Source organism: Polychytrium aggregatum, assembly GCF_025602895.1.
Source record: "Polychytrium aggregatum strain JEL109 chromosome Unknown BJ171scaffold_7, whole genome shotgun sequence".
NCBI classification, from domain to species: Eukaryota; Fungi; Chytridiomycota; class Chytridiomycetes; order Polychytriales; genus Polychytrium; species Polychytrium aggregatum.
In genome coordinates, this window is record NW_026516209.1 from 866,509 (window position 1) to 885,892 (window position 19,384).

The 19,384-nt window shown below is 58.6% G+C and overlaps 7 protein-coding genes across 7 annotated transcripts; 1 reads left to right on the top strand and 6 right to left on the bottom strand.

Annotated features, from left to right (window-relative positions):
• Positions 1-8: 8 nt before the first annotated feature.
• BJ171DRAFT_279153 (uncharacterized protein) lies at positions 9-395 on the bottom strand. Its single transcript, XM_053106898.1, has one exon. The coding sequence runs from the start codon at positions 284-286 to the stop codon at positions 53-55; it is 234 nt and encodes a 77-aa protein (XP_052969749.1). The 5' UTR covers positions 287-395; the 3' UTR covers positions 9-52.
• Positions 212-1,428, bottom strand: BJ171DRAFT_279159 (uncharacterized protein). The gene has a single exon (XM_053106899.1). It carries the CDS (start codon positions 1,339-1,341, stop codon positions 505-507), a length of 837 nt encoding a protein of 278 aa, XP_052969750.1. The 5' UTR covers positions 1,342-1,428; the 3' UTR covers positions 212-504.
• Positions 1,429-5,145: 3,717 nt separating this feature from the next.
• Positions 5,146-10,291, bottom strand: BJ171DRAFT_493392 (leucine-tRNA ligase precursor, mitochondrial). Its single transcript, XM_053109913.1, has 15 exons — positions 9,797-10,291; positions 9,414-9,566; positions 9,102-9,242; positions 8,855-8,947; positions 8,653-8,766; positions 8,335-8,444; positions 7,949-8,207; positions 7,725-7,805; positions 7,453-7,571; positions 7,206-7,304; positions 6,936-7,110; positions 6,712-6,787; positions 6,488-6,576; positions 5,835-6,365; positions 5,146-5,539 (listed from the first exon to the last, which is right to left on the bottom strand). Exons 1-15 carry the CDS (start codon positions 10,073-10,075, stop codon positions 5,357-5,359), a joined length of 2,502 nt encoding a protein of 833 aa, XP_052969751.1. The 5' UTR covers positions 10,076-10,291; the 3' UTR covers positions 5,146-5,356.
• Positions 10,292-10,339: 48 nt separating this feature from the next.
• Positions 10,340-13,065, bottom strand: BJ171DRAFT_596667 (uncharacterized protein). Its single transcript, XM_053114694.1, has 6 exons — positions 12,599-13,065; positions 12,425-12,494; positions 12,228-12,242; positions 12,024-12,137; positions 11,614-11,919; positions 10,340-11,418 (listed from the first exon to the last, which is right to left on the bottom strand). The coding sequence occupies exons 1-6, from the start codon at positions 12,881-12,883 to the stop codon at positions 10,544-10,546; spliced, it is 1,665 nt and encodes a 554-aa protein (XP_052969752.1). The 5' UTR covers positions 12,884-13,065; the 3' UTR covers positions 10,340-10,543.
• Positions 13,066-13,706: 641 nt separating this feature from the next.
• BJ171DRAFT_420612 (Aldehyde/histidinol dehydrogenase) lies at positions 13,707-16,673 on the bottom strand (the record flags this gene model as incomplete). The annotated part of the gene is made up of 11 exons (XM_053107438.1): positions 13,707-13,789; positions 13,957-14,115; positions 14,288-14,683; positions 14,821-14,901; positions 15,121-15,240; positions 15,368-15,541; positions 15,644-15,700; positions 15,833-15,941; positions 16,119-16,224; positions 16,310-16,326; positions 16,488-16,673. The coding sequence occupies 11 exons, from the start codon at positions 16,671-16,673 to the stop codon at positions 13,707-13,709; spliced, it is 1,488 nt and encodes a 495-aa protein (XP_052969753.1).
• Positions 16,674-17,079: 406 nt separating this feature from the next.
• BJ171DRAFT_279257 (transmembrane protein 223-domain-containing protein) lies at positions 17,080-18,336 on the top strand. The gene is made up of 4 exons (XM_053106901.1): positions 17,080-17,470; positions 17,613-17,720; positions 17,854-17,981; positions 18,104-18,336. Exons 1-4 carry the CDS (start codon positions 17,178-17,180, stop codon positions 18,274-18,276), a joined length of 702 nt encoding a protein of 233 aa, XP_052969754.1. The 5' UTR covers positions 17,080-17,177; the 3' UTR covers positions 18,277-18,336.
• A 60-nt stretch (positions 18,337-18,396) lies between these two features.
• On the bottom strand, positions 18,397-19,118 carry BJ171DRAFT_578781 (acyl-CoA N-acyltransferase; the record flags this gene model as incomplete). The annotated part of the gene is made up of 2 exons (XM_053113915.1): positions 18,397-18,496; positions 18,682-19,118. The coding sequence occupies 2 exons, from the start codon at positions 19,116-19,118 to the stop codon at positions 18,397-18,399; spliced, it is 537 nt and encodes a 178-aa protein (XP_052969755.1).
• Positions 19,119-19,384: the final 266 nt, after the last annotated feature.

Below are 19,384 nucleotides of genomic sequence, written 5' to 3' on the forward strand. Positions count from 1 at the left end.
GCTGCCGCGGATGGCTGGATCTCGCGATATTCCTGCCCTCAATCTCCCAGATTCAGACCAGGGGACGGTTCAGGGGCATGACAGACGCCAGGCAAGTCTGCGGATGTCTCACGACGATGGATTCAATCCGATAATCCAAAAAGTGGGGGAGAGCGAGGGAAACAAACGCAAGTAAAGATTTGAGAAAGCGATAGAGGCGATCAAGCGGAGCGGAAAGCGATTGAAATAGAGTGAGGAAACGGTGGGCGATGGCGGGGGGGGGCATTGCCAATACCAACAGAGGCATTGGCACAGGGCAGAGGGCGGACCGGTGCTGGATGGATTGGCGACAGTGACGGCGGCGGTGGTGGTGGACTTGATCATGAGCTCGAGACTTGCTTGGCTATCAATGCCATCGTTGGACATGGAGCAAGCGACATACAAACCAAATGCCTGCAGGATCCCAATAAAATGCTCGCCTGGCCGCCGCTGTCTCCCCGCCCCTTCTCTCCTGACAAATATCAATTACATCCAGAATACATAGAGACCGGCGACAAGACCCAGAGACCCGAGAACCAGCCCGTGGTCGCCCAGGAATCCGCCGCGAGACGAGCCGGCCCCGTTCTTGAATGGACTGACGACGATGGTGTTGTTGACCTGGGCAGTGGGCTGCACCGCCGGCGCCGCAGCGGAGGCTGCGAGCAGATAGACAGGGCCAGACCAAGCCTGGATGCCATTCTGCGTGCCATCCGCAACCTTGAGCTGTGTGGCGTTGAAATAGGTGTAGATCAGGTAGGTTTCGGTTGGCTGGGGAGCCCAGGCTTTGCTCGAATTGCCTGTGGTGGTGCCGTCGGTCGTTGCCGCAGTCGGGGCGGCAGAGCTAGCGTCGATCTGGACGCTGGGCTCGAGCGTAAACGAGACCGAGGACGAGCCGGCGGGCCAGGTGAGCGGAGCAGCTGCATAGCTGGCGACCAGGCCAGTGCCGTTGGATGAATCGAGGGGCGTGACGATGACGGTGTTGACGGTGTGGCCTCCTGCCGTGAACTGTGCCAGGCTCACGGGCTTCTTGACCATGTACGAGAACTGCACCCGACCGGGCTTGAGCTGAAGGGCAACGTTGGTTTCGGTCTCGACATAGCTGACGACGATGGTGTTGCTGTCGGTCCAGTTGATCTGCATCGGGATGATGGAGATTGCACCCGAGGACATTGACGTCGGCGGCACCGATGAGTTGCACTGGACCGGGCTGCAGTTTGTCGTGAAGGTCAGGACGGCGAACGAGTGCTCGACCAGCACGGAGAGCAGCAGCAGGACGGCAAGGCGGGTTTGAACGAGGCGGAATTGAGCGAGTGACTTGAGCATGATCAACGGAGCAGCGACCCGGTGAATTGGGGAGAGGGATTGAACTTGTTGATGTCGGATTCAAAGTTGGCTGTTTTGTCCGTCCAAGAGGCTAGCTGGATACGCGGCTGGCTGCAGTGGTCGAGGAGGTCGAGGAGGTCGAGGAGGTCGAGTGGGCTGAAGCTACTGGTGGATCAAGCTGCGGTGTAGCTCGCGGTGTCGCTGGAGATGGTGTCGATGAGGACAAGGTGGCCCGGCAGCGGTGTATGAGGAGGAATGGCAGGACGAGACCTGCGGCTGGCTGGGGGAGATGGATCTGTTTTGGAGACAGCGTCTATGGAACGCTGCGGGAGACGGGCTGTCTGGGCTGCTCGCCGGCGGCAGGAACGGGGGAGGGTGTTGAGAGCAGAAAGGAGGGATCGGAGGGATGGGTGGTTGGTCAGATGTCCAGGAGCGGGGGTCTTTGGTCGAAAATAAGGGGTGGGCGGTGCGGCTGGGCTGGTGGTCCCGTCTTGGTGGAGCAGGGATGTCCGGGACGGAGATGCGATGGCGACGGCGATGGCGATGGCGATGGCGATGGGTGCCGAGATGGGTGCCGAGATGGGTGCCAAGATGGCGATGGGACAGCCAACGATGGCGAGGAAGAGCGGATGCGTTGAGTCGTTCGTGGGTGGATTTGTCGAGCTCGTTTCGGTCGGTCAGTCGTCGCTTTGTTTGCCGGGTCTGTTTGTTGCCCTGCGCACAGCCGGCACCGCCGCACGCACCGCCGCATGCACGGCCACGCATGGCACCAGTTTTTTTTTCATCAGATGGGTCCGGTTATTAGACAGACTTTTGCCTTAGCGTCCCGTTCGGGCTCTGGCACTGGTTGCACGCATGGCACCAGATATGCAATCCGCTCGCTCGACACGACTGGTCCATGTACACTATACACATAGCAAATGGGACACTTGCCCATGACCCATATGTCAGCGTAGTGTGGGATGACATGCGTCTAGCTATGCCACAAGAAATAAAACAGATCACTTTGGCAGCCTCCGAGTGAAGACCGCCGGTCGCTCTCTGGTCTCCACAATCGACCTGCACACTGCGATCATGTTGCGCGCCGCATTGACGTCGCGATTCCACACTGTCCGGCAGCTGGGATTCTTGCAGCTCCTGACAAAGTGGGAATTCGCAACACTGGGCGCATCGAGTCCTTCCAACCGAACTGGCTCCAGGCACTTGGAGCACACTTGCGAGGTGTTGAACTCGTTCGTCGAGGCCACCTTGACGCTTCCATGATGGTGATTGGGACGGCGTCGGTGGTGCTCGAATTGCTCAAAGTACTGAGCAAACCGCTGCCTCCGAGGGCTGGATGCATAGCCCTTGCCTTGTCGCCATGACGCATTGCCAAAGGCGATCACCACATCGGTCCGTATCGGGGCGTGCTTCAGGACGGCCTTGCACATCCTGTCGACGGCCACTTGGCGCCTCTTGTGGCCCGTGAATCGATGGTGACGGGCCTTCTTGCCAAGGTGGAAGTCGAGCTGCACTCGCAGCTCCGGTCGCAGGACATGGGTGAGATGGACCTTGAAAGCCTCCGAGGATGACACCTTGGGCGAGGGGGTGGTCGACATCCAGGTCTCGATGCTGAGTCGATACTTCATGGTGTTGTGCCACTCAGTATTGGACATATGGCCACACATGTGCTGGTAGTGGCCATTGGAGAACGAGACCACCTCGTCTTGGTGGCCCGGTGCTTGGATGACCGCCGTGAAGATGGAGCCGACTCCAGGATCGATGCCAATCCAAGTGGTGCGGTTGGGGTTTGGGTCACCGATGTGGGCCTGGATACGCTGTTCGGCAGTCGGAGGAGGCTCGATGGTCTCGGTGTGATCGGTTCGAGGCAGAAACTTGACGAGGCCGATGGTGCATCCAATGCCATCGGTGCTGATCTCGTAGTTGAACAGCTTGTGATTGATATCCCGGTCACGGAAGAGGGAACTACGCAGCTTGAAGCAGCTGCGCCAGAGACGATCCTGGTTGTTGACACCGTCATCACCTTCTTCCTTGAGCATGTCCCAGGTGAGGCCAAGACGATGTTCGGTGTCAAGGAGTTCCCAGAGAGTGACCGTGTCAATCTTGACATACTTGGCCGTGGCAGTGCATAGAGGAACCATCGTGCACACGGCCGGAGGAGTGTCGACGGCGAGCTGCTTGAGTGCCCAGTTGAGTCTGGATGCCAGCTTGTTGATCTTGGACTTGGTGGTGCCGAGCTCAGACTTGGCCGTGGTGAACCTCTTGTCGTCGGAGGGAATGCCTTGGGTAGTGAGCTCGTCCAGCTTGGCCCGGCGCTGCAGCTCGGTGACTCGGAGGGCGGGCATGTCACAGTCGATCCACTTGTGGACATTGTCGACCATCTTGTCTCGGGCGAGGATTCTCACATGGTGTGAGAGGCGATGGAGGGCCCGGAAGCGGTCCTGGTCGTTGCTGTACCGAAACTCGTCCAGGACGTGGCCAAAGTCTGGATAGAGGAACTCGAGATCGGCCTTGGGTGGAGTCTGCCCTGGTTTCTCGAAGAGCTCGAGACAGGCCTCGATGGCTTCGTGCTTATGCTTGTTGGCTGGGAAGACGGCAGCGCAGAAGCGGCGAAGGAGTCGCCAGTAGGCCAGGTCGAGGTGGGTGGTGCAGTTGGTGGCATAGGCATTGACAGCGAGTGTGAGAAGCTGACTGTGAGCACCATCAGGCAGACGAGGGGCCGGAGGCAGGTCTGCGTGCCGAGTGATCTGGTAGTCGCGAAAGGAAGCGACCAGATGCTTGTTGTATTTCTCATTGTCCCTGGTCGGGGAGAGCGCATCGGCCTCGACAATCGTGAAGCATTGACGGATGAAAGCAGGGGTGGTCTTGGAAATGACGGGGACGGGAAGATCCTGCTCGATGCACCGGAGGATGTGCAGGTTGAGCAGCCTGGATGCCTCGAACTGGATCTGGGTCATGGCCTCGACGGTGGCTTGGATCTTGTCGCGGAGAGCGGGATTGAGCCACTCGCCGTACTCGTTCTTCCAGAAGAGTCCATCCATGGTCTGCTTGAAGCAGCTGTATTGGGGGACGGATGTCCTGCCATCTTCCATGAGAGGAACGACCGAGCTCTTGAGGGGCCAGTAGTTGGGACAAGCCTTGCTCGAAGCCCGAGAGTGACCTGGGAGCTGGCATGAAGCACAGACAGGACCGGGGTCGGTGGTGTCGACATCCATCGACTCGACAGGAAGCTCGGTGGGTGTGGGTGCGGGCACAGGAGGAGGAGTGGGTGGTGTGGCCCTGGTTGTGGTGCGTTTGGGCCTGGGTGGCCGAGAGGGGCCGCCCTTGCGCTTCGGAGGCATGAGCGCGGAGGGTGCTGGATGCCTGCAAGTGGTACTGGTCAGGGCAAAGACTTTTTTTATCGTAGAATGGCGCGATGTTCAGATCAAGGCGAGATGAGGGAAGAAAGGATATCGGAGGAGGTGTGGCTTTTATACCTGGGCTCGTCTGGCGGACTGGCAGAGGGTCATCGGGTGAGCAATCCTCCTTGATGCGCCAAGCAATCCACACGACGAAACGATGGCCACATGCATCGACCATCCACGCCAACAAAGCCACTGACAAGGAATGATGGCGCCTTGGCAGTCGAATCAGATCATCGATCAGATTGCACACCTTCCGCCAGCTGGGGTCTTGGAGTGCCAGCGGTGAATGGTGCTCTTGGACACACTGAAGATGGTGGTGACCTTGCGCAAGCTGCGGAGCAGCGAGTAGCATCGCAACGCTGCGATGCGGAAATCGAGGTTGCTGTGTTTGGCCATGAATGCGATGAGTGGGTGGGTGTGTATTCAAGTTTCAGAAAAATACACAGTATGGCTCAAAACGGGGGGGGTGTCCCGTTTCATTTTGGAAACGCTGTATTTCGGCACGGTGCTCTCCAAGTCAATCGCATGCAGTGGCCGGGGTGAAGAGGGCACGAACGAGCACTTGTCCGCTTCGTTCTGCGCCGGCCGTGTTGCATCGCAGCCACCGTCATCTACTGCTTGCGCTTCGCGAAGCTGACGACCCGGCCATCCTTGCCCAGTACGACACGGTAGGCATCTGGGTCGAATCCATGGATCCTGCCTTTGGCCTCGTCGATCGCCCTCTGGATGACCAGATCAGTGTTCTCGGCCTCGTCGTGGGGAAGAGTGATCGCTCCCAGTGGCTTGCCTAGCAGCTGCATCCCACAAGGAAACCCCAGTGGATATTCAGTTGTTCGTCGAAGCGGATTCATGTGCCAAACAGAGCGGGCGCTGATCAGCCAAGCGACACCACATCTGGCCGAGTGGTATCACATCCAGTCGAGTGGCATCACATCCAGTCGAGTGGCATCACATCCAGTCGAGTGGCATCACATCCAGTCGAGTGGCATCACATCCAGTCGACCCAGTACTCCAATCAACTCAGTCAGCCCGGTGGCCTCGTGCCCCACATCCGCCACGCAAACTGCAGGAATCAGTGCATATGCTTACATTCACCGATACCCGGACTTTGGCTGCTTGTGTGCTGGTGCATCGAGGCCATGTTGCATCGATGTCGAGCTGTCGTCGGCATTCGCTTCCCAGTGTGGGCGCAAAGACCGTGATCATCCGAATCAGATCCTCCACACCAGAGACAAACACCTCTGCTTGTACACTCGGGCTGTCTGCGGCCTGCAGCTGCGCTTGCTGGTCCGTGAGCCAATTCGTAAGCTTCATGAGATCGCTGATGGCGACGTTCAAATGATACGTGTCCTGGAGCTGGGTCGTCACCGACCGGATCGTTGCATCCACCAGCGTCGGTTCCGACTCCGACTCAGTCACGGTGGTATCACGAATCTGTCTGGTATGCTGTTGACCCTGGAGCTTGAGTGCGGCAGCCGCATCGCAGAGTTGCTTCATTTTGACCATCCACCGCTCCATGCCTACGATGGCGCGCTCGTCCCAACGAAGATCGTCTTGTGGAGGTGCTTTGAAGAGAATGTACAGCCTCAATGCATCCGCCCCGTGCCGTTTGATAATCTCCTGGAGGACACGCCGTTGTAACAGCGCCTAGGGGTGTTAGATTGCGGATTCTTGGATCCGCCTTGACTGGTGCGACATGCGAGCCTCTGGTATCCAATCTGGTATCCAAAGCGGAAACTCACGGCCGGGTCGACTCCGTTGGACTTGGACTTGCTCATTTTTTCCCACGACTCTACAGCTCGGTGTCCGTCGCGAGTCCTCATTTCGCTGCCTGTCAGCGATGGGCAAGTGACTCAGTATCCTGGCCGTAGGACATGGGCCATTCATGCTGTATCGGCCACGAGATACCTGGATGCCGTGTCTATCTATCTACATTCACGCCCGATCGATTGAAGCTGCTGCGTACCGTCGATGACGACATCATCGGGTCTGAGATACCGCCCAGATTGGGAGCACTTCCACGTTCGTCCTTGGACCATTCCCTGTGCATGAAACCGGCCGGCCAAGCCGATGAGCCATCAAGCACATCGGTGCTCTGCATGATCTGGCCTGAGATCAATTGTCCTCTTGGATCCAGACAATAGCCAGTAGTAGACTCCAGTACAAGGCCGGGCTTTGCCTCAAACATACCTGTGCAAGCAGCTTCTGGAACGGCTCCCCGTCCGTGCTCGATCCGGCCCAGACTCCTTGTCGATGCAGAAACTTTCCAACAAACCGCGCATACAGCAAATGCATGATTGAGTGCTCCACGCCGCCGACATACAAGTTCACGGGCAAGCTGGCACTCTTGTGCCGTGCGGACATTCTGGTTCACACACCGTTCCGTCAAAGCGAATGTTAGATCAAACTCTTGGACGGTGGGACAGGCGACGCACGGGGTCGCAAGCGGCAGATACTCACTCATGGTGATTGTTGGGGTCGCAGAAGCGCAGCCAGTACCATGACGAGTCGACAAAGGTGTCCATGGTGTCGGTCTCTCGGGTTGCCTCTCGATTGCACCTGTGGTTGGAAGAAAGCCAATGAGGCGACTGTGCCTTCTGGGCTGGCATAGAGGCGAATTGTGGATGGTCTCTGCCCACAAGCTGTTCCCACAAGCTGTTCCCAGAGACTCGAGTTGATCTGGTTTCAATGCAGGCAGTTGGCTCACTTTGGACACCGACACGACTTCCAGTCCTCGTGCCGTGCGAGAGGCGATCCGCCTTCCCTGTCGAGGGCATGATCCGTCGGGAGGATGACCGGAAGCTGATCATCAGGAACGGGAACTGGCTGTTGGGTTCCATCGCCATCAGCATTAGCATGCACATCCACAGTTGCTGTCAGCTAAGTATGTCATGACACTGTGCGACAACTGACCCCGCAGAGCCAGTGGAAGCGAGACAGGGAGCAGAAGTACACCAAACATTCAACCTGGATACTTGCCCCGCAGTGTGTGCAGTGGATAATGGGAATCGGTGTGCCCCAGTAGCGCTGCCGAGAGACGAGCCAGTCGCGGAGACGATACTGCCGATAGAGAAAGTATATGACCAAGGTGCCCGATTGTGCTCCATGTCGATCCGTGGACCTCGCCCAGCGAGGCGGCTTGCTTGAGGCTTCACTGTGGTTCATCACAGCGAGCCGTTCACGATTCGCAGTGAGCTCCCTACCTTGACAGACGGCTTGACCGGGAGCCCTGTCCACGAAGCGGTCCCGGATCCGGATGCGTGAGGCAGTCCTTCGTCGTCGCTCAGGTTCCCGGACAGAGTCGGCGGTGCCAGTTTGACAGGGACACACCCACCAGCACCTCTCGGCCGTGCGAGCAGCGGCAGTTCAAGGGCTTCCCGCAGCCCCGGCTCTCTCGGGTCGCGACCGGCTGGGTGCTGTATGCGCTCTTTGATTTGAGCTGAAAGCTCTGGTGAAATCCAGCTGCATCCATAGCAAGGCAAGGTCATCTACTCTGGCTTACGAGCGACGGCACCCCTGCCACTGTGCTTTGAGGCCGCGATGCGCAAGCTCCCACCCGACAAAGTCATTTGCCAGCCAAGAAGCTTACCTCGACTCCAAGATAGAATGCTCGGCCGAGATCCAGATCTCGGACACTGCTTGGAGCTGCTGGACATCCTCGGCAAACACTCGCGCTGTAAACCCAGTGCTTGTGCCGTCCTGAAAGGAGGGGGGAGGAATCCCGAGACCGATGTCCATGTTTCGTTTGCAGGGAGACATCCATCCCATGAGCGGATATGCACAGATTAGCCAACAGACCATAGATTGCTGCCGCGACGGACTTCGTCACTCGGGGTTCGCCATTTGGACCACACATCGCAGCAAATGCGTCGGCGTCGGCGTCGCTGTCCAGCATGCCGGCTCTCACCCGGGTCAGAATATCAACGGGAGTCTCGATGCCCATTCTTCGTCCGATCCACCTGTACTGGTTGTTTATCACGTTGGCAGGCCAATCGACCTTGGCGAGGCCGCGGTGAAGCTCCTGGAAACAGCAGCCATCGGTCAAAGCGATTATAGGGACGGCAGCCGATCCGGCGATGCAACCTGAGACAGCAGGATGGCATGCATACCTCGCAAAACTCTGTGATCTTGAAAAACCACTGTTTGAGATGCCGCTTCTCGACCAAGGCACCGGAGCGCTCTGCTCGGCCGCATTCGTCCACCTGGATTCGGCCACATCGGCGACGCCAGTTGTCAGAGACTGACTGGTGGCATCATATCCGAGGCCGATACTGAGGCTGGTGTTGAGGCCGCTGAGCAATTCCCAAATCCAACATTGACTGCTGCCCACGGCCGACACCGGATCTGCGACTGCACCTGCTCGTTCGCCAGAACAGTTCGATCGACCGGGTCCCAGTTGACGAGGGCCTCCCTTTGGTACGCAAGGCCGCTTTGGAACAGATCCAGGAAGAGCTTCTGGGTCCATCTGTAGTATGCAGGATCGCACGTTCGGATTTCCTGGGCAGGCACAGGCGCACGGGCAAGATACAGATGATTCAGACGGCTGGCACTGGCCAAAGTGCAGGGTCTCCCCTCCCATCCCCTTCATCTGCTCCATAGAGCAACGGCATATCAAAGGGTGAACGAGGGGGCTCGGGCCGAAGCGGGGATGGGCATATCAACACTCACCCGAGTCCAATCGAAATCAACGCCCATCAAGTGCATCTGGGCCTTCATCTTGTCGATGTTGTCGGCCGTCCACTCGTGCGGAGGGATGCCGTGATCGATCGCAGCATTCTCGGCAGGGAGACCAAAGGCATCCCAGCCTATGGGATGAATGACCTGTGGATGACCACGAGAGCATCAGATCGAGCGATCCATCCTGGATCGAAAGGGATATGCCAGGAGCATCCAAAGACCTGACGACAAGCTGTGGCCGAGACTCGCCATCACCGCTGTTGCCACTATTGCCACTATTGCAGGTATTGTTGGTATTACTGCTGCTCTGCCATCGCATTGGATACAGCTGATCGATAGATGGATGCTGACGGAGCACCTTCTGCGGCACCAACCTCGAATCCTTGTGCTTTCCTGAACCGGCTGATGACATCCGAGATGGTGTAGACCCGGGTGTGGCCCAGATGCAGGTTGCCGGATGGATATGGAAACATCGGGAGGACATAGAAGCTCGCATGTTGCTGTTGCGACCCTTGAGCGCCGCTGTGGGCTGCTGAGCGCAATTGTCGACGAAGTGGCAGGCAATAGAGGCTCCAGTGTCTTGACCAAGGGGCCGAGAGGACCGATAGTCGCTGAGACGTGAACCGGGGACATCGACCACTGGCAGGCAGCATGCTGGGCTGAAGGATTCGGCCGATGGGCAGAGGTGTCGGTCAAGCCTGCGGCTGGGGGAAGGCGGTCGTCGGCTTTGAGGCGAGATCGAGACAGGGTTCGGATGAGCACGGCGCCGTCCAAGACAGAAAGCAATGTCGATCGGCACTGCCCCTGATTGACGAACACTGCCAATAGAACGGGACATTCTCGGCCAATGTCCTCCCGTCTCATCTCCCGTCCAGCAATGCCCTTTCTCATGAACCAACGCAGACACTCTATGTATTGCCAGTCGATGGAACTATATTACGGCTGCTTGGAAAAGCGAGCGGGTGGAATTACAAGCGGGTTGTGAGGGATTGTATGATGGGATGGGGGAGGGAAACAAAGAGCCGACGCTGCAGCCCATACAGCCGACATCGACAGGGTCCTGCTCGGCGCGTTGAGGCCAGAATCAATCTGGTTGTGGGTTGGTGCCGAGGAGGTGTGGTTTAGTTGGTCTTGGTCTTCTTACCCTTCTTGGTGGCCTTGGTGGTGGTCTTGGTCTTGGTGGTCTTGGTCTTCTTGGTGGTCTTGGACTTGCCGGTGGTCTTGGTGGTCTTGCCAGTGGTCTTGGCAGGGGTAGTAGTAGTAGTGGTGGTGGTGGAGGTGGTCTTGGAGGTGGCCTTGGTGGTGCTGACGGCCTTGGTGGTGCTGGTGGCCGGAGGAGGGCCGACAGGGACACCGGGGACGGTGCCGCTGCAGCGGCTGCTGCCGGGAATCAGAGCCTTGCAGAGATCCTGGGAAAGGGACGTGACATCGATGTTGTCAGACGAGTCTGGGGTCTTGAAGAGTTCCCAGTAGAAACCGCCAGAGTACTTGGGGTGGAAGGCCTGGATCATGGAGGGAGCCGCGGAGGTGGTGAGGTTGGCCATGTACTGGGGATCGGTGGGGTAGGCGGGGGTACCGATCTCGTAGCCGACGTTGGCGGGGATCTTGGCGGTGTCGTAGGTGCCCATGTAGAAAGCAACCTGCTGCTGCAGCGAGCAGACGCCGGGGGCGGGGCACTCCTGCGAGGCCTCGCTGGTGGACAGATCGTAGCTCATGATGTTGATGCCGCCGGCATTGGCGCCAGTGGACATAAACTTGATGATGTCGGGGTAGTACTGGTTGGCATAGTACCAGATACCCTTGAGGTTGCCACCCCACCAGTCGGTGCTCCAGGCACCGGCAGCACTGGCGGCCGTCGAGACCTTGAGCGAGGGCTGGTGCTTCTGGATGCTGAGGATGATGTCCTTGATGATGGCGCTGTACTTGTAGACGGTCTGGTACAGATGGCAAGGCTTGTCGCACTTGGCATCGCCAGTCTTGAAGGTATCGGCGTGCCCTGCATGAAGCGGTGGTGTGCATCTTGGGTCAGCAAATGCGACCGAGCGAATCTGGATTTCCAGCGATGGAGCAACCGGGGGGGAAGGTGGCTCTTGTTCTGCCCAACCGGCTCCGCGGATGCGATGCAGACGACGACCTCGCATCGATGCTGTTGCACCGGTAGGCTCACGATTCAAACAGAAATGACACTTACAGAACTCCTCGTAGTCGATGTCAACACCGGCAACGCCGAGATCGGTGGCGAGAAGGACCAAATCCTCATAGGGATCGCGCTTCTGGGTGAAGAAGCTGTTCCAGCCGGGAACGGTCACGGTGCGCTTGGACCAGGGGTCGGTGAAGCTCTGTCCACCGTAGATATCAGGGTGCCAGACGGGGGGAGTCTTCTTGGGGGCACCAGCCTGGACATACGACTGCGCCTGCTGCCACAGAGCCGAGTTGGAAGGCTCCGGGAAGACGGCATACGAGGCCATGGTGTCGCCGTTGCTGGGGGGATCGCAAGCTGTGGGGAGGGGGAAGACAGAGGATTCGTTGGCACACCAGGAATACAGCGACTCATTGCGGGCACCATGCAGAAGTTGCGAATCGATGGCCACCAATGCGTACCATAGCAGAAGAGGTTGGACTCGTTGCAGTTGTTGATGTTGCCACCGCCGTACTGCGCGATGATGCCGGCGTTGTCGCCGCCATAGGGAGCGATGGAGTTGGCGAGGTAAGGGTCTGAAAGGACAAGTCGTGAAGTTAGCCTGGGAGACCTCTTGGGAAGTCAGACATCCGTGCTTCATGGACGAGCCAGGTCGCGAGACTTACAAGGGAAGCAGCTGTCTGGAGGTTTCCAAAGGGGGTATTGATAGGGCGGGGATTGGAGTTGGCGTCGACGATGGCGGTGCGTTTGGCAATGGACAGAGAAGCATTGAAATGTCAGCCGTAGCCGAGATACAGCGGATGCCGCCAGGCACCATGATTCTGCAGGACATGGCATGCGCTGTGCCACAGACTCGACTTACAGCTCCATCCGCCCATCGAGAGGAAGACCTCGACTCCGGCCTTCTGGAGGGTGCTGACGTAGCCCTTGATCTGATTGGAAAGCAGCGTGCACGGTCAAGACGCAGGCCGAGTCAGGCAACATGTACATCGAGACATCGAGGGGACGGGGAGGAGACTGGAGATGCTGCACGAACCTCGGCAAAGCCATAGTCCGAGGCCGAGGTGGGGTAGCCCAGACCCACGGTCTCGAGGGTGTTGCTGCCAGCAACATAGACCAGATCGGGGCGGACAAACGAGATCCAGATGCGGTTCAGCGGCAGGGTGGCGGCGTTGTCGGCGAGGGCCTTGAGCTTCTGGGCACCTTGGTCGTCGATGAGCAGATAGCCGCCGACGAGACCGGGGGCGGTGGCCGCGGCCTGGACAGCCTGGGCGGCAGAGGCCAGCACGGCGAGGACGAGCGAGGACTTGAGCAGATTCATGGCTGCGAGATGGGATCGGACTAGGAGGATGACCAGCACTCGGCGCTTGAGCCGATGGCCGCTGCGACTTGACTTTATATGCGCCAGCCCCGTCCTTGCCTGCAGTCGGCACAAACGGCGACCAAGGGAAAAAGCGTCTGGCCTTGCTGCCCCTGTCCCGCGCCTTGCTGTCCTCTCTTGCATCTTCCGTCCTCGTCTGCATCTTGATTCTGCCTGTTTTATTGCATCGTTCTGGCCTGCGCCGTGGTCCTTGCTGCTGGTCGTGTGCAGGTGCCGCCCCACAAGGGCCTTGCCTTCCTCGCCCCTTTGCCCTCCCCATCGCCGAGCCACAGAGCAGCCAGGGCCCTTTTCTCTGTCCTTGATGGGTGCCTGGCGATGCTCCCGCCGCCTTTTTTCTTCTGCTCATGCGACCAACGCCTTGCCTTTTGCACCCCCCTTGCCGTGCACAAGAGCGCCGCTCTTGACCCTCGGCGACATGTCCCAGGAGGAGGCGTGTCGCTGCCAGCCTTGCTTGTGCCTCTTGTCCCTCGGCTCGTGCTCCGCGGGCTACTGGGACATACCATTGTGCGGCAGGCAGCTCAGCACTCGTGCCGCTCGCATGACGGCGTCGCATGTCCAGGGCTGCCTGGTGGCGTGGGCTCCGATGCGATGCAGCGACAGATGTGTATTGCTGCCCACCAGCTGTCGCGATACAATCGCACCTGACAGCAGATGCAGTCGCGATACAATCCAGATGTCGCTCTGGTCTGTCGCCGACACTTGTCCACGCCAATCTTGGCCCGGCCACACCAAGATTCCATCGCATCGGCTATCGTGGACGCAGCTACGTCAGCCACGAAATCTCCTCGGGTGGTGCCCACTTGGTCGTCACCTTCTTCTTGTAGGTGAAAAAGTTGAGAGCGTCGACTGGGAGGAGGGAATGCGGACGAGTCCACACCCCCGCAGCAAAGGGGTGCGTCAGATTCCAAGCCCGCAGATGTTGCCAGCAGATATGCAATAATCTAATCGGCGATGCAGCCCGAGCCTTGGCATTCCCGCCGCGCCGTCTCCATTGTCCTTCTCCTCCTCCCTACCTCCCGTAATGTCCGAGTCAGCAAAGCTCGACTTGTTGATGCCGCCAAACGAGAACGGCTCGCGAGGGACCGGGACGCCGATGTTGACTCCAATCATGCCAGCACCGAAGCGCTTGGTGAACCATTCGGCAACCCCGCCATCTCGGGTGTAGATGCATGCTGACCAGATGACAGGCCAGGAGTGTCAATGCTGCATACTCGCTCCATGCTCTGTTGCCAGCAAGCCCACTGCAGCAGCAAATCTAGCAGCACACAGTCCAGGCCGAGCTGAACCCCCACACAAGTCGCTGGCATTCCCCGAGCCAGCAGCTGCTTTCCGCGCTCGACCCACCGGCATTTCCATATGGATTGGCGTTCTCAATCTCGATGGCCTGTTCCTTGGAGTCGCACGCCAGGATGCTCAGGACCGGGCCGAAAATCTCGTCGTGCAGGGCAGGGTCGCTGCGGTTGTTGTGCAAAATAATAGTCGGGCCAATCCAGAACCCGCTGCCTCCTTTGTTCATCCACTTGCGTCCGTCAAGCAGGATCTTCTCTCCATTTTCTTCGGCCTGAGAAATGTAGCTGCTGATTCTCTTGAGGGAGGCCTCGTCGATAACAGGGCCGACTTGACCGGTGCTCTGTCCGGCAGTCAGACTCGTGGCCTTTGCCACAATGCTCTCGATGAGGGTCGGCTGCTCGCCAATGCAGAGTAGCACCGATGCAGCCATGCACCTCTGTCCGGAGCAGCCTATTACAGAGATGAAAATGAGTACAGAATTTACATCCACCGTGGGATGTGTGCTCTCGATATCACCACCACCGTCGGCGCTGTGGTCATCCGTTCTGAGCATCGCCGCACATCGGCATCGGCCGCCACTGCCTTACCCGTAAACGAACTGACGACGTCCTGGGCTGTCATGTCAATGTTGCAGTCCGGATAGGCAACGAGGTGGTTCTTGGCCCCGCCTGGAGCACCGCAATCATGCCGACATCTTATCAGCTACAGCCGCAGCTTGACTCTCAACGGCACATTCGACTCCATCCGCTGCAGCAGCTGCACCTTCAGCTGCAACCATAGCCCCGCTTTGGCAGAGTTTACCCTGTTTGAAGTCGCATACTTTCCTCCCCATATCCTCTCACCCCTGCTTTATGCATTCCATGCTTTTCATCATCGCTCGCACTGACCTAGCGCAAGGACACGCTTGTTGAGACCCCGGCATTGCTTCATCAGCAACTCGGCGACGGCCGAAGTGCCCACAAATGTGACCGCATTGACATCTGCGTGCTCGCAAAGCATTCGTGCGGCTGCAGAAGGCATATGTCAGCGCTTGGATTCTCTAGATGCTGGCTCGACTGCGCCGTATCCAAGCTCTCCTGGCGGGTCGTGAGCCCAGATTCTCTCGAAGTCGTGTCGGTGGCGACGGATACTTACTTTCAGGACCGCCATGGACCAGGTTGACGACGCCGTCCGGCAAACCAGCCTCCTTCATCAAGGTCATCACATACGTCATGGTCATCGGAACCTTCTCGGAAGGCTTCAGAACCAAGCAGTTGCCCGTCGTGATAGCGATCGGGAGCGTCCAGAACGGGACCATGAAGGGAAAGTCTGCATATGCATCCGCAAGCCGCGTGAGATCAGAGTTCGCACATTCTGCACCGAGCAGACGGACATGGGCGGTGATGCTGCAGCCAGGCTGCCACGACTTACTGAATGGAACAATCGAGCACACGATGCCGAGGGGATTGAGCGAGTCGCGGCATGCCACTGGAGCAAGTGATTGGAAAAGACGGGTTGTTGCAATCAAGATCGGTAGTGCCAGAAGGATGTGGATCCTATGCTTGGAGTCAGTCGGACGTCCATCCCCTCATCGTCTGCAGCTCAAACAGCCCGCTGTACCTCCACGGCTGACGTCGAGAATATGTCCCTGCATCAGCTGGGGCAACGACAGTGCAAACTCAAGAGTCTCGTTGCCCTTGGCGATCTCGGCCAACGCCTCGGTGCGGTTCTTTGCGATCAGGGCAAGTCCCCGTTCGGGAATTTGTCGAGAAACCAATCGATCGAGTCAGAAGGATGTCGCTGCGATACCAACATACCGCGAGACGAGGCAAGCCAAAGCAAGACAAGCCAAGGCAAGGCAAGTCGAGTCCTCGGAAGTTGAATGAGCAGCCACCACGAAATTTACCTTGCCATGTTCGAGCACAATCAGGTCGGCGATGTGATCGGCGTTCTTCACAATGAGTTGGTGGAGACGGATCATGATCTGGATACGATCCTTGACGGTGCGGGATCTGGGTATCGGCGCCCAAGTGATCAGATACAGAGCAGTCATGTCCGGGCTGCTTTCAACGGAGCCAGCGTCGCTTGGTCGCCTACCTCCACGCCTCAAAAGCCTGTATGATACGGACAGCATTCGCATATCATGGTTAGCATTCGCTGGCTTTCAGAGTCCCAAAGAGCAACCAGCGCTGCCCAGAGCGCCGGAATGCTAGGCGAAGAGTGGCCAGCAGAAGGATCATGCCGTCGCAGTCAGTTATAGCGCCTGCCGCCATACCTTCTTGCAGCTCGCCACCGCCAGATCAACGTCCTCTCGTTTGGACAGAGGGGCATAGCTGACAATCTCGCCGGTCGCTGGGGATGTGACCGGAATGAACTTTGTCGTGTCGCTCACGAGCTTGAGGTCCCACTCTGTCGTGGCGACATACGTATTGTCGACCCAATTGAGCAGCGGCTTCTGCATATAGGCGAGCGCCTGCAGCTGCACCTGGACTTTCTGCGAGCCGATCATGCCCGTCATGGTGGTGGTGCTTATATTGGAGAGACTTGGGGAGGGAGGCTGAGATCGAGTCGGATCCGATTCTTGAGGCAGTCGGGGAGAGGCTGGCCGAGGCGGAGGACGATGGCTGAGACGGAAACGGGGCGGACAGGGCGAGGGCGGGAGAGACGGGACGGGTCGTTGATATAGGGACAGACGATGAGCAGCACCCTGTCTGCGCGGGCTCGCCGGGTGGTCATGAGGTCCCGGGATGCGAGCGAGTACCCTTGGCCGGTGGATCTCTGGCGAGCCAGAGACGCAGGATGCCGCGTGGGAAACAGGATCGTTGGGCTCGGAACAACCAGCCAGGTTTTCTTTTTTTTCGCGCTCTGGCATGAGTCGACCTGATCCAGACTGCACCCGCTGCTGGATCGCTGTTGGATCGCCGTTGGACTGCCGTCGAGGTCGACCCCACCAGAGCCGTCCGCCATGTGGATTCCTGCCGGACCAACCCGCCTCTTCGCCTCGCTGCCCCGCCGATGGGCAGACACAGTGTTCGCCAGGATACGGTCGCTCGGCTCGGCCTGCCGACCACATTCGACAGCAACCGGGCATGGTGCAGCATCGCAGTGGCTGCGGGAGGACGTCCAGCTCTATGTGCACAAGAACCAGCTCTTCCTCAAGGGCGCCTATTTCCTGGGCGCCTCGCAGCTGTTCATGTGGCTCAACATTGCCGAGCTGGCCTGGAGCCATCTGGCTTCATCCGAGTCCGACTCGGAGGGGTATGGCACGGCATTTGCATGTCTGCTGGCATCGGTATCCGATCCATCTGCGTCTGAATCGGATTTGCTCGCGATCACAGCCTCACCATCGACCTGTCTTCCATGTCCTCAATGCCACCCAACTTTGCGCTCGTGGCCCCAGGATCCAGCAGTATCAGCCCGCCTCGATGACATATCGGTGGGCCGCCACTGGCTTCTGCATCGGCGTCGGTGTGGTCTTCATGGCCGTTCCTCACGTCTACGCCTCAAAGTAAGTCTCTGGCTGCCTCACTTTCCTCAGCCGTCTGCTCGCCTGCGGCCGATATCATCGGCACAGGATCGATTGTATGTTCCATCGGCTCCTCATCATGATCCTATCCATCCCGAACATGATGTGGCGGCAGGCGCATCAAGCAGCTCACTCTGCTTCGAGGCGGAAAGGAGGTCATGATCCAGACCTCAAACCTACTTGGCCGAAACAAGTACATCGTCCCCGCCACGAGGCTGAAGGCCAAGGAGCGTTGTAGTGAAGGTGAGCCGTCCGTTTGCAGTGCTCGAGTCGCAGCGCCCTCATCCAGGACACCGAGCAGCGATCTGATCTCGATGATGGTGACCTTCACGACACCGCTGTTGTTCTGGGTGGATCCATCCCAGCTCGAAGCCAGACAGCATCAAAGAGTCCAGCCTCAGGATGGTCCAGGGCCCTTGGCAGCCAAGACTACTATCTTATGGAATACACTGGCAAGCCATACAAGTCCTTCCTGCTCAACCGCGGGGCGACATTCAGCGACCGCAAGCTCTTTGACACCCTCTTCTTCAAGCCTTGATGCGAACCGCCGCCACCGATCGAGATGCTCACGAGCCAAGGACGTGGATGTGTCTCTATTCCATGTTGCCCATGCAGCCCTTTGGCTGTGGTCCAGACAGGCGCCCGAGTGTATCTAGCCCTATGCCGTTGTCTCGTCAAACACCAGCTGATACAACTGGTCAATATCATCATAATCGCCGAGCTTGTAGTTGCTGAAGAGATGCGTGTTCCCGGTATCGCTAAGATAGATCGTCGTAGTCGTCAGTGACAGTGTTGCCGAAACGGTTGTTTCGCATGTGTGCATCAACGCCTCGCTGCTGGGCAGTCAATAGAACTCAGCCAACGCTTCGCACTGAGATCGAGCTCGTCCGGCTCATCATCCTGGCCCGATCCGAATTGCGGGGGGAGGGAATGCAGGACTCACCGAAAGCCGTTTTTCTCATAGAGGCCCTTGGCCCGGACATTGCCCTGCCACACTCCGAGCCAGACCGTGCGGATGCCCCGGCTCTTGAGCGTCTCAAGAAGCCAGGTCAAAAAGTATTGTCCTCGCCCACCGCCGTGGGCCGACTTGGCCAGATAGAGCCGCTGCAGCTCCATGATGGGGTCGGGTCCATCGATGCCGGGCTCGCGGCTGTTTCGCAGGAGAGCATACCCGAGGATCTCGTCGCCCTCAAGCAGAAAGTAGACCTCGGTGCTCGGGCTCGCGAGGGCTGCTTGCATCAGCGGCAGATCGAAGCTCTCGACGAGCAGCTTCTGGAACTCCTGCGGATTGTAGTATCGCTCCCATGTCTCGGTAAATGTCGAGATGGCGATGCGGCTGAGGATCTCGGCGTCGGCCAGGGTTGCCTGTCGGATGTGCATGGCGGGCGAGCGAGCGGATGTGCGGGGCGGGTGAGGGAGAGGGCCGCAGATGGACGACGATGCTTTTGAGCACGATCGAGCAACGAAGTCGGGCATCCCGGCCATGGGGTCATGGGCCGCCTTGTGCCGGGTTGCGGGACAGACCCAGGCCCACGACGGATTGCGGTGGAGGCGACTTTCGTTCTCGTCCCGGGCTTGTCTCGGCCGAGCTTGCCTCCCATCATACCGACATTTCCCGCATCGGCATCCCATCAGCAACAACAGCA

Bases quoted from the DNA above. Each gene is read 5' to 3' on its own strand.
- BJ171DRAFT_279153 (XM_053106898.1), bottom strand. From the start codon at position 286: ATGCCTCTGTTGGTATTGGCAATGCCCCCCCCCGCCATCGCCCACCGT.
- BJ171DRAFT_279159 (XM_053106899.1), bottom strand. From the start codon at position 1,341: ATGCTCAAGTCACTCGCTCAATTCCGCCTCGTTCAAACCCGCCTTGCC.
- BJ171DRAFT_493392 (XM_053109913.1), bottom strand. From the start codon at position 10,075: ATGCTGCCTGCCAGTGGTCGATGTCCCCGGTTCACGTCTCAGCGACTA. The intron at 8,948-9,101 runs GTGCAGTCGCAG...GGCCGAATCCAG, and splicing joins CTGTTCTGGCGAACGAGCAG to GTGGACGAATGCGGCCGAGC. The intron at 6,788-6,935 runs GTATGTTTGAGG...TTTCATGCACAG, and splicing joins TCCAGAAGCTGCTTGCACAG to GGAATGGTCCAAGGACGAAC.
- BJ171DRAFT_596667 (XM_053114694.1), bottom strand. From the start codon at position 12,883: ATGAATCTGCTCAAGTCCTCGCTCGTCCTCGCCGTGCTGGCCTCTGCC. The intron at 12,495-12,598 runs GTTCGTGCAGCA...CTTTCCAATCAG, and splicing joins CGGACTATGGCTTTGCCGAG to ATCAAGGGCTACGTCAGCAC. The intron at 11,419-11,613 runs GTAAGTGTCATT...CGCTTCATGCAG, and splicing joins CATCGACTACGAGGAGTTCT to GGCACGCCGATACCTTCAAG.
- BJ171DRAFT_279257 (XM_053106901.1), top strand. From the start codon at position 17,178: ATGTGGATTCCTGCCGGACCAACCCGCCTCTTCGCCTCGCTGCCCCGC. The intron at 17,721-17,853 runs GTAAGTCTCTGG...ATGTGGCGGCAG, and splicing joins CCTCACGTCTACGCCTCAAA to GCGCATCAAGCAGCTCACTC. The intron at 17,982-18,103 runs GTGAGCCGTCCG...GATCCATCCCAG, and splicing joins CAAGGAGCGTTGTAGTGAAG to CTCGAAGCCAGACAGCATCA.